The following is a 15,524-nucleotide window of genomic DNA, read 5'->3' on the forward strand; positions in this document are numbered from 1 at the left end:
TTGATTTGATTTGATAATATTTCATTATTCAAGATGTGTTGTATGATTTAAGCGCTGCCCCTTTTGAGCAGTATATATTTTATAACTGCTTTTAGCATTTTGTTTCATTCCCTTGCTGCTAACCGTCGGTGCTGGTCTGTTTCCTTGAGCTGCTCTTTGGTGTCTTTCATCCTGTGATTAGAGAAACTTTGACTCCATCAGCTAAGTTACTTATCGCCATAAGATTCTGTGCATATATATTATTTTATGCACAGTATTTTTTATTTTCCCGCACTACCACATATGTAATCTAATTCTTTATTTAAAACAATATTGTCTTTATGGAGCCGAAGCTGGCACTGTTGTTCAGTGCTGCTCGTTGATGCAACAAACCTTTAGTAAGACTTTAGTTTGAAGAGATTTTTTATTCACTTTTTTGTGTGAATACTTGAAATGTTGTTACAAGTTTCCATTGTTCCAGCCATGAAAACAAATCAAAGCTACTTTAACCACGAGGGGTGTAAGATCAGAAAATCACAAAGTACTAAATACTGCAGATAACAAAAGAGCCGTCGAGGCTTTTCATCTGTGTGCTGACTAAAAATTCCTTGAAAACTGTGGGTGACCGTGCCTGCCCACCTTGGCTTTTCTTTGTGTAATTGTAGGTGTTTTTCTGCAGGGATGTGTGTGTGCATGTGTGAGTGTGAGTGCAGTCATTATCCTCAATGTCACACTGCATTGCGGTGCAGTAAAAACACTTTGAGTGAGTGAGTACGCGAGTGTGTGTTATATAGTCGGCCCGAGAGCTTCGGTGCTGGCTGATGTGACGGTCTTACTGGAATTCAGATTAGGTTGACAATTACACATCCTTTTTTCTGTGACCTCCAGTTTTTTTTCCTATAAGACAGGAAAGGGAAGTTTATGTTGTCGACATGGCACGCAGCAGGGTAGAGAGATAAATAGGCTGAGAGAGCGAACTTGCTCGTCATAGGAGAAAATGCTGATGGAGGAGGAGAAGGAGGACGATTCGAGTGAGGAAAAAAGTTCACCGAAGAAAGAAAAGAGACGAGATGTTCTGTTGGAGATTGTGAGAAACAAACTTGTGTGTTTATGTGTGTGAGGGGGCAGAAAGCGTGCGTGGATAGTCTCCGGTGCACTGCTTATCATCACATCAATTTACAGCTAAAGCATCCTTGAGCATCGGTTACAGGATCCACTGCTCATCGTCAGTAGTTTGAGCTACGCTGCCCAATAATTTGCGTTGACATCTCGTGACTAAAGTAGGCGTGAAGTTCACGCAGGGGTATCGCAGCTGTGGCTTCCACGACGCTGTGATCTGACCTATCTACAATATTCCCAAAACACAGTCATAAGCAGCTTACCTGCATCTGGAGCTCAAACACATAACTTGCTATTTTTGTGTGTGTGTGTGTGTGTGTGTGTTTCTGTTGCACGGTGCAAATCTTTGAGGACTTCCCTGAGATTGTTGTCATATTGTTGCCTGCAGCAGCTCAGCTGAGCCAGAGCTGACACGAGAAACGACATGACAACTGTGGAACCAAATCAAAATAGCTCGGCTTTATTGGTATTCGGTCGGGCACCTTGTTTAAGCCAAATCAGACTGGAGGAGCGTGGGCGTCGGAGGAGACGTGATGCATTTTGTCACAGGTTCTGATGTGTGTGTAATGACATCTGCCTCGGTGTATATTTGTTTTGAAATATATATATATATATAGTTTGCACCCTAGAAAATGGAGCACGGCACCTAATAAACAGTCATCTCAGCCTGCCCTTTGAAAGCCGCCTTCGTGGCTTGCAGTCTGCTGCCCTTCTCCCTCTCTGGTTGCTTTTGCCCTTCAGGTATATATCTTGCCAGAAGGGCAAACACAGAGCCGTCCATTGTTCTCCCCGTTCTAACGTCGACCGCACACACAAACACACGCGTGCAACTGCTGGTCGAGCTCCAGACGAAAAGCCCAAAGCCACAAGCAGTGGAGCGGATGTGTCCCAGGCAAAGAGATTGGATGCCTGGGTAAGCAGTGGACCACACCCGGTAGTGGGAGCTGATGGTAGGCTTGGGAACTAGAGGAAACTCCCATAGGAAGAATAAAGTCATTCCTATTTACGGGCCTTCTTATTTAGAGAAGAACCAGACTCCCGTTTCATGAGCTGAGCAGTAAAATATAGGAGCTGATAAAATGATTTTTTTCAGTGAGTAATTAGAGTTTTGGAAGCTGCTTGAAGTCAGAAGATTATTTTAGCTATCTGGTTTGTTTATAGAGAATTCACGAGCTGTTGTGTGGTACTTGGTAGATGTGTGTGTTCCTTTATGTGTATTCCCTCACATTAGGCTCTAATTTTAGCGAAGGCAGCCACCTTCTCATTTGGCTTCTCCTTCTCGCTCATCTCTGCTCTCATCTTGCCAGTATTTTTGTCTCTCACTAACAGCACAGTGTTTTCACTCAAGCTTGGTGATATCTAGCTGCTGCTGGTGAGGTTTGCAGCGGCGTGTCGTGTTTTTACCTGAATTTGAATTTTTCCCATACAATACATGCAGTTTTTTTGTCACTGTGACTCGCGCTGTTGGCGAAGGTGAAGAGGCCTTTTGGCTCCTCTGATGCACATGGAGCTACCAGCTGCTTTGTCATCTGCTTCAGTGGAGGCTCATCAGAAGGGCACAACAAACATGAAAGTTCAGGGAGTCCCCTGCAGACTTGACATCCATTTTCTTGGATCTGACAAGCGCTTCATCAAGTCGCTGTAAACATGTAGGCAGTTTTGTACAGTAACATGTCCGATATTGTAAATGTGCTGGATTTCGTGACGCCTCGGGATAGACACCCTATCGATGGTGGGATGTGATCCTCAAATGAAACGTCTGTACAGTGTTGTGTTAAATCGCACAATTTAAGACTGTTTAATTTATTTGGATTTGACTCTGTTGCTTGGACGTAGCTTCTGTTTCTCAAAAGTCAAGCCAGCATGGAAGTGCCTTAAACCTGCATTTGATCTTAAGAGCACCAGATGTCGATCGCTGCGCTTGCAAAAAGGCCTCTGGTCCCCTCTGGTCTCTGACATGAACACTGTGAACATCTGCCTGATGAGTTTATGGGCTCGGTCACTCGTTTTTAGTCACATTGAATTAAAAAACGTAAACTTTATTTGTAAAAAAACATTGGTTATCAACCTGTTATTGACAAAGCGTAAGCCAATGAGCAAGCTTTCATCTGTTTTCTTTTTTACTTTAAGATAGTGACGTGAAAAACGCTCAAAGTTTCAGAAACCAGTGACGGACGCATAGGCTTCGGTCCAACCATAAATCATCTAATTTATGTGTTGAGGTTCTTATTTCCTTAAGAGGAACATGAGGAAATATGTGCAGTCTAACAGTGGCGGCACAGATGGGAATTTAAGTGTTTATGTTTAAATCAATATTTTAGCAGTGTTTATTCTTTATTAGCTGTGGATTATTATGGGCTGTCCCTCTGCTGTTGTTGTTATTTTTGTTTGTTTTGCTGAGAACTGCGTTCAGGTTTAACAAGCAAAGAGCTGCCACCATGACTGGGACTCCTAAATTAATTAACCACCCCTGGCCAGCATTCATCTTCTGGTTATTAAAATGTAGAGCGCAGGAGCATTCCCCGTATTCACACGGTGGAAGAAGTGGTGGAAACAAAAGCCAACATCCTGCTATTGTTTTGGAAGGACAAAAAGCTGAATTGGGGGTGCACGGGCGGGTTCGTGCAGATTAAGTACCTGTTCAGCATGAGATGTGGTGTTAATGACTCTGCAGGACTCCGGTGCATTTTTGCAGTTATAAACTGTGGTAGAGATTACAGTAAGAACAGTAAAATGACAACAAAACACATGATGTGTTATATATTTCAAGTATACTTTATTTTTACCTAAATTGTATTTATATAGTGTCAAATTGCAAGGTAAAGACACTACAGCAATGCAGAGAAAACCCCAACAACCCTCTAGTGAGTACTTGGTGACAGTGGGAAGGAAAAACTCATTTTTAACAGGAAGAAACCTCCAGCAGAACCAGACTCAGGGAGGGGCAGCCATCAGTCATGACCGGTTGGGGGTGAGGGGAGGAAGACATGCTGTGGAAACAAGTCACAGTAAAAACTGTTATCATTACGGCAGCTGTACTGTAAGCTTTATTATGCTGCCAGTACTGTAGTTTTACATAGAACCTGGTCACAGTGTAGGAGTATCGAGTGTAAACTCAGTTATATGATCCATCACTGCCTTCTCGTGCTAGCAGCTGTTTGATGGACTACTCAGTCTCTGTGGTGGCCAAAATACATCACATTGTAATATTAATATGAATTCTAGTCCTTGAAATTTATCTTTTTTTCATGTAAAAAAAAGCTGATAAACAATAACAAGCCATGCTTGAAGACCCACGCTACCAAATATACACGTATAGCACTTTATCTTCTTGCATTGTGAATTCTGGCTGAGTGTTTACAGGCCTGGCATGTGCTCTCCTGAGGCGTCTTCTGTTGAGCATCACAGAATCCTCCCCCTAGAACAGCGCTCACAACATCGATCTGAATACAGAGGAAAGGAACTCAGAGCTGTGCAACATTTTTGGAGTCACGCTGATTTAAAAAAAAAAAAAAACTAAACTAAAAAAACAAGTTTTGCAGAGTTTTCACCAAAAAATTGTTAAAAATGTTCCCACATAAGTCCGCTGCATTTAGCATGTGGGCAGGCTGCTGGCTTGGTGTCTGTGCGACTTTTTTAAAGTGCTGGCAGTCGCCCTGCGCATGTGTCATTTGTGTTGTCTTAGTCAGCACCTTCTGCTCCAGCTTGTGCTTTTTAAACTCAAGTTGTTGTTCTTCTTCTTCCACGCACCGACACCTGGGACAGGTGCTGGTGTAAGAGAGGCGGCCTCATTGATTAAGAGATTTGAGTTTCCTTTATGTGCAAGCAGAAACCGTGAGGTGATTTTACACCCAGCATGCTCATCAAAGCAAAGATAAAAGAAAGAAAATCAATGATTCCCTCTGTACATGTTCCCTGTGTACATACAGCATCATAATAACATTCATGTCACAGTGCTGCCCTCTGCTGGGCAAATAAGAAAAGCAAAAACATTTCCAGGCTGTCATCGTGGAGAAAACTGCACATGGTGATCCAGCTTTTATCTCCCATGAATTTTTTACGGGCAGGCGCGCAATCAATCTCAATACGACACACACATTCAATTAAATGCATTAATTAAAATGTGTGTGTGTGTGTAGTAGCAAGAAAAGGTAGGTCAGCAGGAGGGGTAGCTGCTTAATGGCTTATCAGGACCCTGGCTAGACTGTGTGTGTGTGTGTGTGTGTGTGTTTGTTTGTGTGTGTGTGTGTGTGGCCAGCGGTTACTGAGCCATTGACCTAATTTTTGGCTGAAGACTGAGAGTCGAGGTTTACAGTCACGCACTCCTCATATCACACGCGGTCGACTGATTTTCTGTTTCTCTTTCATAAACCTTTTTTCCCCCACGCTGAACCTCTCAGACGTAATTATTGTCCAGTCCAGAGTCTGAATGCTTTTTTACTTCTTTGCCATTTTTCTGATCGTCCCCGTCAAGCCTATTGAACCGCCCGTGTTATTCTCCATGCACCTTCTGCCCCCGACTCTATTGATCAAAGGGCTCCAGTAAGAGGACGTCCTCTGAAACCCCCCACCCCCACCTCGTCAGTCTACTACAAATCTCTCACACACCATCTCTCCTTCTCTCTCTCCTTCTTACCAAACTGTTCCCAAGATGAGGTTTAGGGAGTGTTACTTTTAGGAGCGTGACTTCCTCACAAGGCAATGAAGCTGCGCTCCTTCTGCCTGGACATTTTTCATCTGACTTCACATTCAGGTATTCAAGCGCCGCAGAACACGCTTTAATCTCTGCGTTAGGTTTTCACTTGGTTCTCCACACTGACGTAAGATGACTGCTTCAGCGCAAAAAGATAAAAAACATTGGCAAACTTTAGGTTTTCAAACAGAGAGTGAAGAAAAAAAACAAGCACAGCTTTTCTAGATAACTCATCAGCATCTGAGGGCCGCACTCGGAGGTTTGTGTTTTCTGTTTTTCTCCGGATGTTGATCAGTCGGGTAGCTCATTGGTTTCCTTTTGCTTTGAACTAGCTTGTTAGCTCGATGGCTTTTGGTTTGGTTCCAGGTTTTAATGAGGCATGCTGATGAATGCCAGTGAGCGTACAGTGTAAATGTAGTGTGTTGACATACCATTTGACCGCTTTTTGAGATGTCCATCTTAGTGGGTGTTCGGTTATATTACACTGCACAGTGTAGATCTTTTTCAGCATCATTGTTGTGACTAATTATGGAATAATTAAATTAATAATAGGACAAGTTGGCTAGTTAGTAAAGCAGCTAGACTCATACTGAACTCTACATCCCTGGAACTGTCTCTTACGTTTAGATGAACAGCTTCAGAATGACTTGGGGAAAACACAAAATGTAAAAAAGGTTCCCATTGAGTTTATTTTTAGAGCTTTGTGCTTTGTAGTGTTCTGTGAGTGCACGCATGAACCAACAGATGGGTTCACCACAGTAGCCTGGATTTTGTCCCTGTAAAACTGTTTAAGAGGTTGTTTTTGTCAATGATCGTGTTTCTCCGTCAAACCACAGCGAAGGCCACCAGGAGTTCGGCTGTTATTTGAGTTTGGAATGCCTTTAAATTCAACCGCAAAGTACTGGCTGCCTAACCACAGCCTCTTTCCCCTTGTCCATTCAGTATGTGCTGCAAATGCCAAGAAATAGAGAGAGAGAGAGCGGAGGTTGAAGTCTCTGCTGTGGAACAACATGTGCCTCTGCGGAGCGTGCACGCAGTCTCTTCTGGCCTGTCTGCAGCTCTTTGCACAGTCGCTGTAAACAGAAAACACTGAAGGAAGCGGACTGACTGGTCTCCCGTTCAAAAAAACAAAGCAAACAGAAAACAGTCATGCAGCCGGCCTGTCGTGGTGAAACTTGGCCAGCTGGAGTTATGCTTGGCTTGTACACAGAAGCATGAATGAAATTGCGTCTGGAGTATATTTACGTTCACCGTTTTTCTTGTGCAGGCCTCTTTGCCCCACATTTCTGCTTTGTTGTTTGTTAGCATGTCATTACCTGCCTTCCATCCATCCACTCATGTATCCATCCATCCATCCATCCATCCATCCATCCATCCATCCATCCATTCATTCATTCATTCATTCATTCATCCATCTATCCATCCATCTACTCATCCATCCATATTATTAACCCTTTTTTTGTACCCGGGGTCCTGGAGAGGCGAGCTGCCTTCCTGCTATGACACAGCAAACCACTGCTGGCCAAAAGTGATAAATCAGTTTTAAGCTTTTATATTGAGCCGTGACACAAGAGTCTCACCTGCTGTAATCAGCCTCCCATGTTAAAAGAGCTTACTTTGGGATTACATTTTCATTTTATGTTTTATACGGGCGGGTTTCTCTTGTCTCCTCACCTTTTCTCTCTCCCTCTGGCCTCCTTTGCTTTATGTACTCACTCACTGGGTTTTCTCTGTATCGATTGTTTTTTCCATTCACCCTCCTTCACCTGTTACGTGTATATTTCTCTCCATTGTTAGTTTAGTCATTTTTAGTTTGGTGGACATCGTAGAGCAATAATATACCAAAGCTGAAGCTTAATTGCGATGTCTTTTTTTAATCCTTGTCTGTGATGACCCAGCACTCATAGAGCAGTGTAGGTCATGTAGCAGTGTTTCAGATGGAGCCTTTCAGTTGGCCTTTACTAGTAGCTGATATTAGCCATTCACAGATATATTGGATAGAGTGATGTCAGAGATTTGCTGGGTTTGTTTGTTTGTTTGTTTGTTTTTTTGAACAGAACAAAAAAAAACCCTGAATTGTCTACAACGCTCTCAGAGCTTAGCCTCACACATCCAGTACCTTTTGGACTCTAATATCACATTGTACCTCCCATCATTACACATTACATATCGCATTATATCATTACATATATGACATTACATTTCTTCTTATAATTTTTGCCTTACCGTTATATACTTTATATTAAACTGGACTCTTCATTAAGTGCGCCTTCCTTGTACTGGCTCAGGCCCCCTTTTGCAGTCAGAACTGGATTCATTCTCTGTGTCATAGATTCAAAAAGGTCCTGGTCACATTCCTCAGATTTCTTTCCACATTGTCATGACAGTATCACACAGCTGCTGCAGATTTGTTGGCTGCACATCCACGATGTGGCTCTCTCATGCCACCATATATCAAAGGTGCTCTATTTGCCCAACATCTGGTGACTGTGGAGGACATTTGAATGCAGTGAACTTGAGATGATTTGAGCTTTGTGACACGTGACATCCAGCTGGAAGCCTCCATGGGGGAGGGTTTTTTATCTTATTATAAAGGAATGAACATGGTCAGCAACAACACTCAGGTAGGCTGTGGCATGTAGATGATGTTTAGTTGATAATAAGAGGACCAGCAGCAGCAGCCTGAACTGTTGACACAAGGCAGGAGTGGTTTCCAGTGTGGTCTGCTGTAGGCCATCAGCCTCAAGGTTAAGAGATGCTGTTCTGCATACTTGCTGTAATGAGTGGTTATTTTAGCTACAGTTGACTTGAAACAGTCTGAAATATCTCCTCATCAGGACATGTTGACCGTGTCTATGTACTGAAAAGTTGCTGGTGTGTAATTGGCTGATTAGATATTTGCATTAATAAGCACTTGTACGCATGCATACCAAAGAAAATAAAAGCTGTTAATAGAAAATATTAACATATTGAAGGGATGAAAATGGGGTGATTGTTTATTAACGTTCCAGTTAATAAACAATCACACGAGGTAGTTATTAATTATTCAAAAAAACTGACAACAGCATCAAGAACACACATGCCGTTCCACATTTATCTGTAGGCATTAGCAGCCAATTTAATGGCTGACAGATTTAGCAGGTTGTCTGGAGCATTGACGTGATCAGGCTTTATTGTGCTTGGCTTATTTATCCCTTTATAATAGTGAATGAATAATGCTAACAGGATCTGCCTTATCTGATTACCCACTCAGACGTTTTCATGCAGTCAGTCTTTACATTTTTACATTGGCATGTGAGATCAGCGGGTTTAAGCTTTGTAGATTATTTGGTTTCACCAGTATGATTTTTCTCCTCCAGCCGTTTAAGAAACATATTAAAAAACCACGCAGCTGACCACTTACCGTTCCTGCAGTCTAAGATAAGTGATCTGTGTACCAATTACAGGGATCACATTTCCTTATAAGGGCGTAGTTTTTGCCAAATAAAATATCAGGAAGCCTTGAAACAGTCCAGCGACTGACAAAATTGTGTTTTTTAGCTAAATGAATGGGATCAGGCACCTAAGCCCATGTTCCATCCAAAGAGTGGCTCTAGGTAACCATCCAGGAATTCTTTGGAACAATGTGGGGAAAGATGAGCTGATGTGGAAACGGCTAATTTGAAAGAATGAGTCCAGCATGTGCATATTTCCTTGTTGTCTGCCACTAACTTGGTTGCACTGCGTCTCTAAAAGAGCTTTGGCAGACACTTCTTGGTCAGCGCTGTCGTTTAGTAAAGTGTTCTCTGTCTCTCCTGCAGATTTTACCGGTCACAGACTGCACGGCAGCCAGAGGTAAGTGTTTTTGCCGTTTCCCTTCCTTCCTTTCTTTGTCTGTCTCTATACTGAGTTTGTACCCAGGATAGAATTGTATTACATTTGTCAACAAAGCTAACATAACTTTGCGCTCCCATCATAAGTGTTGTTTGATTTTCTGTGGCTTAAAAAAGTGGTTTGGGCCCAGCAAAACTGCAATTACACGAGATGGCCACTAGAGGGAGGCAGAGTACTTCTTTCTAAGTTCTCACCCTCTCAAGTGGTGAGCTTGCTCGTTATTGGGGAATACAAAAAATATAAATCTTAAAGAAGGAGACAGGTGGGTATGATGACAAGTGACGGATTATTTTAATATTGCAGTTGTAACTTTTTTATATGAGCTTATTTTAATGTCATATGTTTGAGTGTGTTGTGTGTGTTTGAGTGTGTGAGAGAAGCGGGGGGATGCACTGGAGATGCATTGAGCCGACACTCTTACTTTCACTGCAGAGGGAATATAGTTAAACATAGACTCTTATTACACTCACACAGCACAGAAAGCTACGGTATGATGAACTGGTAAGCGGGTGGAGGAAGTCGGTGGATGACATTGGCGTCGCTTGTAGGATGTGTCAGTTACTTTGAGCTGGGATTACACAGGTAGAGAGTTTGCCTTTGGTCTGTGTGTTAATTCTTATCCATATGAAAACATGAGTCTCTCTCCTCAGCTTGTCCCCTCCTCCTCCACTCCATCGCCTCCCCTCTCTGACTACTGATAGGGCAGACATGGAGTCAACAGAGGAGAGAAGCAGCGAGGAGGAAAGGGAGGGAGGGATGGAGAGAGAGGGAGTTTGGATATGAGGGAAGGACTAAAGTAGAAACAAAGAAACGCTGCAGGTGTGTGGAGTTGAGCGTTCTTCATGTCAGTAGCTTGAAAACAGCGGTGCACGGCTTGTGAAGCGGACGAGGGCGAAGGTTGAAGGGCAGGTAGACCACGTGTGTGAGTTCAAGTTTAATTTGCTCCAGTTTTAACGAAGCGCTCAGCCAGAGTTAGGCAGCCGTTTAGTGGAATTTCTAGTAGTGTGCACCAAGTCATGGCCCTGCTCACCAACGGCGCACAGAGTCTGGGCTCCTATTACTGCCTGATCCGACGCAGGTTCAAGAGGAGGCGCAAGAAACGCTCCGAACGCAAAGGTAACCCACAGAGTGGAAGTTCCCAGACTGAGACTGATGCTGAGCTGGCTTATGTAGATCAGCAGGAAGAGAAACATTATTCACTTGATGTAATAAATCATTTACTCTCACTTTTCTGTCAAATTTTAAATTAGTAACATCACCAGAGTGCTGTGAAATCCCTTCTTCTTTCTCGGTTGCAAACAGTCAGTGTGCAGAATGTAGTTTTTCTTTGTTTCTGTTTCCGTGCATTTGTGTTTAATTTAAGCTTAAACTGTTTCTCCGGAGTTGAATTTTTAAAATCAAGCACGCCTTATTAACTCACGTGCTCCGACGAAACTCGATGCGTGATTAGATTTCAAATGTGTTTTTAGAGCAGTGACTGTTCCTCTCATTTTTGTGTTATGTCACAAACCAAACCTTTACATTTCTTTCAATATTTATGCACCATATGCTTGTACAAAGTGTTAGTCAGCATGGAAGAAATTTCACACGTATACCTGAGCAGTAAAACCAGTCCTGCTCAATTCAAATCCTTCTTTTTATTGTTTTCAGTGTTTACCTTTTTATGAACATACAGGAGAGAGCAGCATTTATAGAGAGCGCATTAGAAATCGTTCTTCTGTTGTTGTATAATGTGACTGTCCTCTTGTTTATTATTTATTCTTTTTTTTCTTAGCGTAATCTGAATCTGAAATTGGAGTTTGTCCTCCCTGCGTAGTTCACCGAACATTTCTGAGGAATTATTTAAATGCATTTGAAGCAGATAGGCGGCTTCTTCCCTGCCCTGTATCTCATCCTCCCCCTCTCCCTCTCTCTGGGTGAGACAGGTCCGCGTCTCTGTGTAATTGAAGTCGAGTGACGGGAGCCCCGGAGGCTCCGAAGCTTTTCTCCCCTGAGTTTGCTGCTCTGCTCTGGGGATTAGCCTAACAGCAAAGGTAGTAATTACTTAGGTGGCCACAGCTCACTGGCAGTATTAGCCGTGTCTCAGCCACTTGCTTTGACACCCACCGCCCTTCGCACCCCCGCCCCGCTCCCCTCACCGAGTCAAGTCCATTCATCCAGAGTAAATCCACCACTGCTGATGCTGCATTTTTAGCCTCCGATTTGCACACTCGGGCCCCGCTCGCGCAGAGTGACTCCGTCCATCAGTATTACACAGGTCTGTTTCCCGCCTTTCGCTCTCCCTTATCACCACGGAAATGAAAGTGGCACTTTTTTACACCAGACTGAGGAAAGCGACGACTAAGCAGAACTTTGGGCCAGTGTTGCCCTGCTTGCTCTTAGTCAGCTCTAATGCCCTGAACTGGAAGCCTCCCGATAAGTTGCTTAGTTCTTGAGTTCCTCAGAGTGTCCCACGGGTTAGCGGCTAATGCTAGCCGAGATGAGCTTATAGGCTCACTGGCGACAATCATCTGACAGCGAGTCAAGCAAACCTCACTGCTCGGTTTCCCCGACAGCGAGGGCCGAATCGTCGGAGCACCTCCATGAAGTGGAGCGTCCGTTTTAAGTAGATCATTGTCTTCCACACGAAGGCTTCCTTCTGTCAATGCAAGCACCGATTAGGGTCAGCCGCATGAGTACGCACGTGTCTGTGACACTAACCCACACTGACACTCCAGCTCTGAAGGAAATATCACGTCTAAATCCCCAGTTTTGGTAAAAATGCATTTTTTTATTTGGAGAAAAAGTGTAACAGGAGACTGTCGTTAAACATTCATTTCAACAGCAAACACAGTTTAAAACGCGCCCCCACCACACCTACGTGCACTGACTCCTCAGCTGTCATTATACAGTTCGTGTCTACTTCTTGTGCGGCGGTTTTTTTACACCCTCAAACCTTTTCACAGCAGACTTTTGGACTCGTCACAGAGGAACTTGATGGCGTTTGACCTTAACGCTGGCTCTGCGCCACTGTCAGTGTAAAGCATGTAAGTGTGACAGACGAATGAAACTGTTGAATATAACTGAGCCAGTTTTGTTATTTATCTGTAACAAATGTAAAAAGAAATGCCCTGCTGAGGAGGTCTTATACAAGTCCTTTCAGTTTGTGACTGAGTGAGTGTAGGGATTTACATGAGCTCTCTGGACTCAGCCACATAATAAGATGGATAAACCTGTAATTTTCCCCCACAAGTGCAACAAAGCTCATTGAAGACTGAAGTAAAGTGTTTATCGTGCAAAGTCTGCACACACTGAGAAAAGTCTTTTTAGTCTAAATGACAGAAAACCCCTTCATGGTTGTCTATTGTTGCGTCTCAATGATCCTCCTGTAGCTCGGTTTCAAACGTACGTTCTGCTTCTGTCGCTCTAAAGGTTCGACTTGCATTCAGCACACGGTGCTATCTACTTTTTTTTTGTTGAGAAGAAAAGAAATTGAATTGAATTTGTGCTCTAATGACGCCCGGTGTCGTTTTCTACTGGAATTTTTAGACAGTATTGCATAAAACACAATAATATTACAATGTATAAGTAAGGTCTGCATCCAGTTTAAGTGTTTACATTTATTGTGTGACGTGAACGCTGGCTGCATTGGTGCATCTGCTGAAATATGTGCAGTTGCATGTATGTAGCAGTGCCTAGTTGAGATTAAGCTCTCTCATAACTGCTTTGCTGTGGGGTCAGGAATAGTTTAGTCTGATTCTATAAACTGATTTAATGAAACCTTAAAATAATATGCAGAAATTTGTGTTTTCAGATCTTTATTGTTGACAACATCAACTAAGTGGGGAAGCTCTCTTTAAGCTAAAAAAAACATAGACAGTCGGTGCTCAGTATGTTAGCAGGCGTTCTTTATCTTCAGTCATTTTATTCTTATTTTTTATTTTCAATAAATGTGTCGATGCTGTCAGGAAACTTTACAGGTGTGAAGCTGAGATCAAATGAAGGCTCAGTTTGGATGTGTGATCAGACTATAGGTAATAAGTCAGTAATGAGCCCGGAGTGCTGGTGGGTGTGAATTACAGGCGTTTCAGCTGATTCTGGTAATTCTGTAGCGAGAGGACTTTAATGAATGTTAACAGACACACCTGTGATTTTTACCACAGTCGCAACTCAAAATGTCTGCGGTGGAAATAAATCTGCAGAACACATTTGTTCTTTATATCGTATTGATGTGATGTATTTCTTGGTTATTTTTCGCGGCAAGCAGCAGCTGGAGACGCACACCGTAGAGCTCATATTTACCTATAGCATGACCACTCACCATGTAAATGTCCCTTTGCTTTGTAAGTGAATACAGTGCACAGTGACTTTCAAAATGCTGAACTTAAGCATATCTTCCAAGTGATAAGTTCTTCAATGCATCTCTCATAAATGTGCCAAGCCATGACACTCGCAGACGATGCTTTCCAATGGGCCGTATATGAAATATGGAAAATGGGGAACAGAGGCCTTTTTCTGCCGTGCCAGCAAAATCTCCAAAATGAGCTTTTGCAACTTGAATAGGGGGGCAGAGGGGGGGTTCTGCACTGCCTGACGCCTGCTATCCATCGCAGTGGAAGAGACTTTGCCTGCAACGCCACTCGTTTCCTCTTAGATAACCTTACGTCCTCTGCACGAAGACATTCTTCTCCTGCTTTTTATACCGTCTTTTACCGGCATCATCTCTTTATTTTCCCACTACTTGTTTTAAAATGAGTAACTCTCACTGCCATTTATAAAAGTCACTATCCAAATACTAAGCGTGCGTTCTTAATGATTTCCTTTTAGATTCATCTAAGCTGCGTGTGCACACAAAAGAATTGATTTACAACCTGCGAAAAACCTCCGACAAACTGATTAACATTTGACAACGGTGGCAGAGGAATTCAGATAGGAAACGCGGTCGCATCCATTTACCTAACAATAAAAAGAAACTGTTGATTATGAGCGGTGCCTCATTTAGCGCCACAAACACAGCAGCACTCTGTCACGATAAGAAATGAGTTGTGTCTGCCTGTCTCGGTGTAATTAGCTTTGATTAGCATGCTACTAATGACTGTAACGGCATGGCATTGTAGTGAGCCTGCACAAGACGCCGAGGTGTGTTTAACAGGCGCAGAGACACTTCACAGCCCCAGAGATGCATGCACGGATTTGCGTCGGCTCCCTTCATCACCTCCCAGAAAAACTCCATTAGTATAGATTCAGCTTCGCCTTTCATTTAAATGATATGGATAGTGAAATGTTGCTTTTGCAGCTGGTTATTCTGCTGCTTCCATGTCATAGGTGTAGAGGAATTTCTTTTGAGGTAATGGAACAAGACGTAGTGATGAAAATGCGATTCTGCCAACAAATGTGTTATATGGAAATCTTTGCCAGCAATACGCGCTGTGCTTAATTTTAAACATTAGATTTGTACCACATGTAGCGCTCCATCGCAGTTCATATTGCTTTGTGTAAAGGGCCTTGGACTGTACATCTGTCCTCCCCCATTCTCTTTCCTCCCACCTCTCTCATCCTCTTAGGGATGTATAAACACGTTCTCCCTCCCTCTGTCACCTGTCAGGACCTTTTTCATTCAGCAGAGGTTTACAACCTCGTCCTCTCCCGAGTGTCCGTCAGTGCTACCTCCCTGCTTGACTATACCGAGCATGCGGTGTAAAAATTCAACTGCTAGATGACAGGAGAAATCTGCATTTATTTCCAGACCTCCTCGTCCTCATATAAACACACAAACACATTCACCGCTCTCTCCAGGATCCCCTAACCCGGCCTTGAATGTGACAAACGGTGTTAGGTTTGAGCGCCCTGGGCGTCCAGGCGAGGAGAGCAGAAGGACGGA

The 15,524-nt window shown here is 43.2% G+C and overlaps 1 protein-coding gene across 4 annotated transcripts in view; it reads left to right on the forward strand.

The window, feature by feature from the left end:
• Positions 1-15,524, forward strand: part of adarb1b (adenosine deaminase RNA specific B1b) — a 123,644-nt gene that overhangs the window by 66,833 nt on the left and 41,287 nt on the right. For 2 of the 4 annotated variants that reach the window (XM_005944130.3, XM_042212672.1), the window contains one exon: positions 9,592-9,625. Coding sequence is in view for 1 of the 4 variants with exons in the window: in XM_005944129.3 (XP_005944191.1) it covers positions 10,681-10,780 (100 nt within the window). In the remaining 3 variants the exon portion in view is untranslated. The other 2 variants (XM_042212671.1, XM_005944129.3) reach the window with 2 other exon arrangements.

This window comes from Haplochromis burtoni, unplaced genomic scaffold (genome assembly GCF_018398535.1).
Source record: "Haplochromis burtoni strain Fernald_Lab_line unplaced genomic scaffold, NCSU_Asbu1 Contig_386, whole genome shotgun sequence".
NCBI lineage: Eukaryota > Metazoa > Chordata > Actinopteri > Cichliformes > Cichlidae > Haplochromis > Haplochromis burtoni.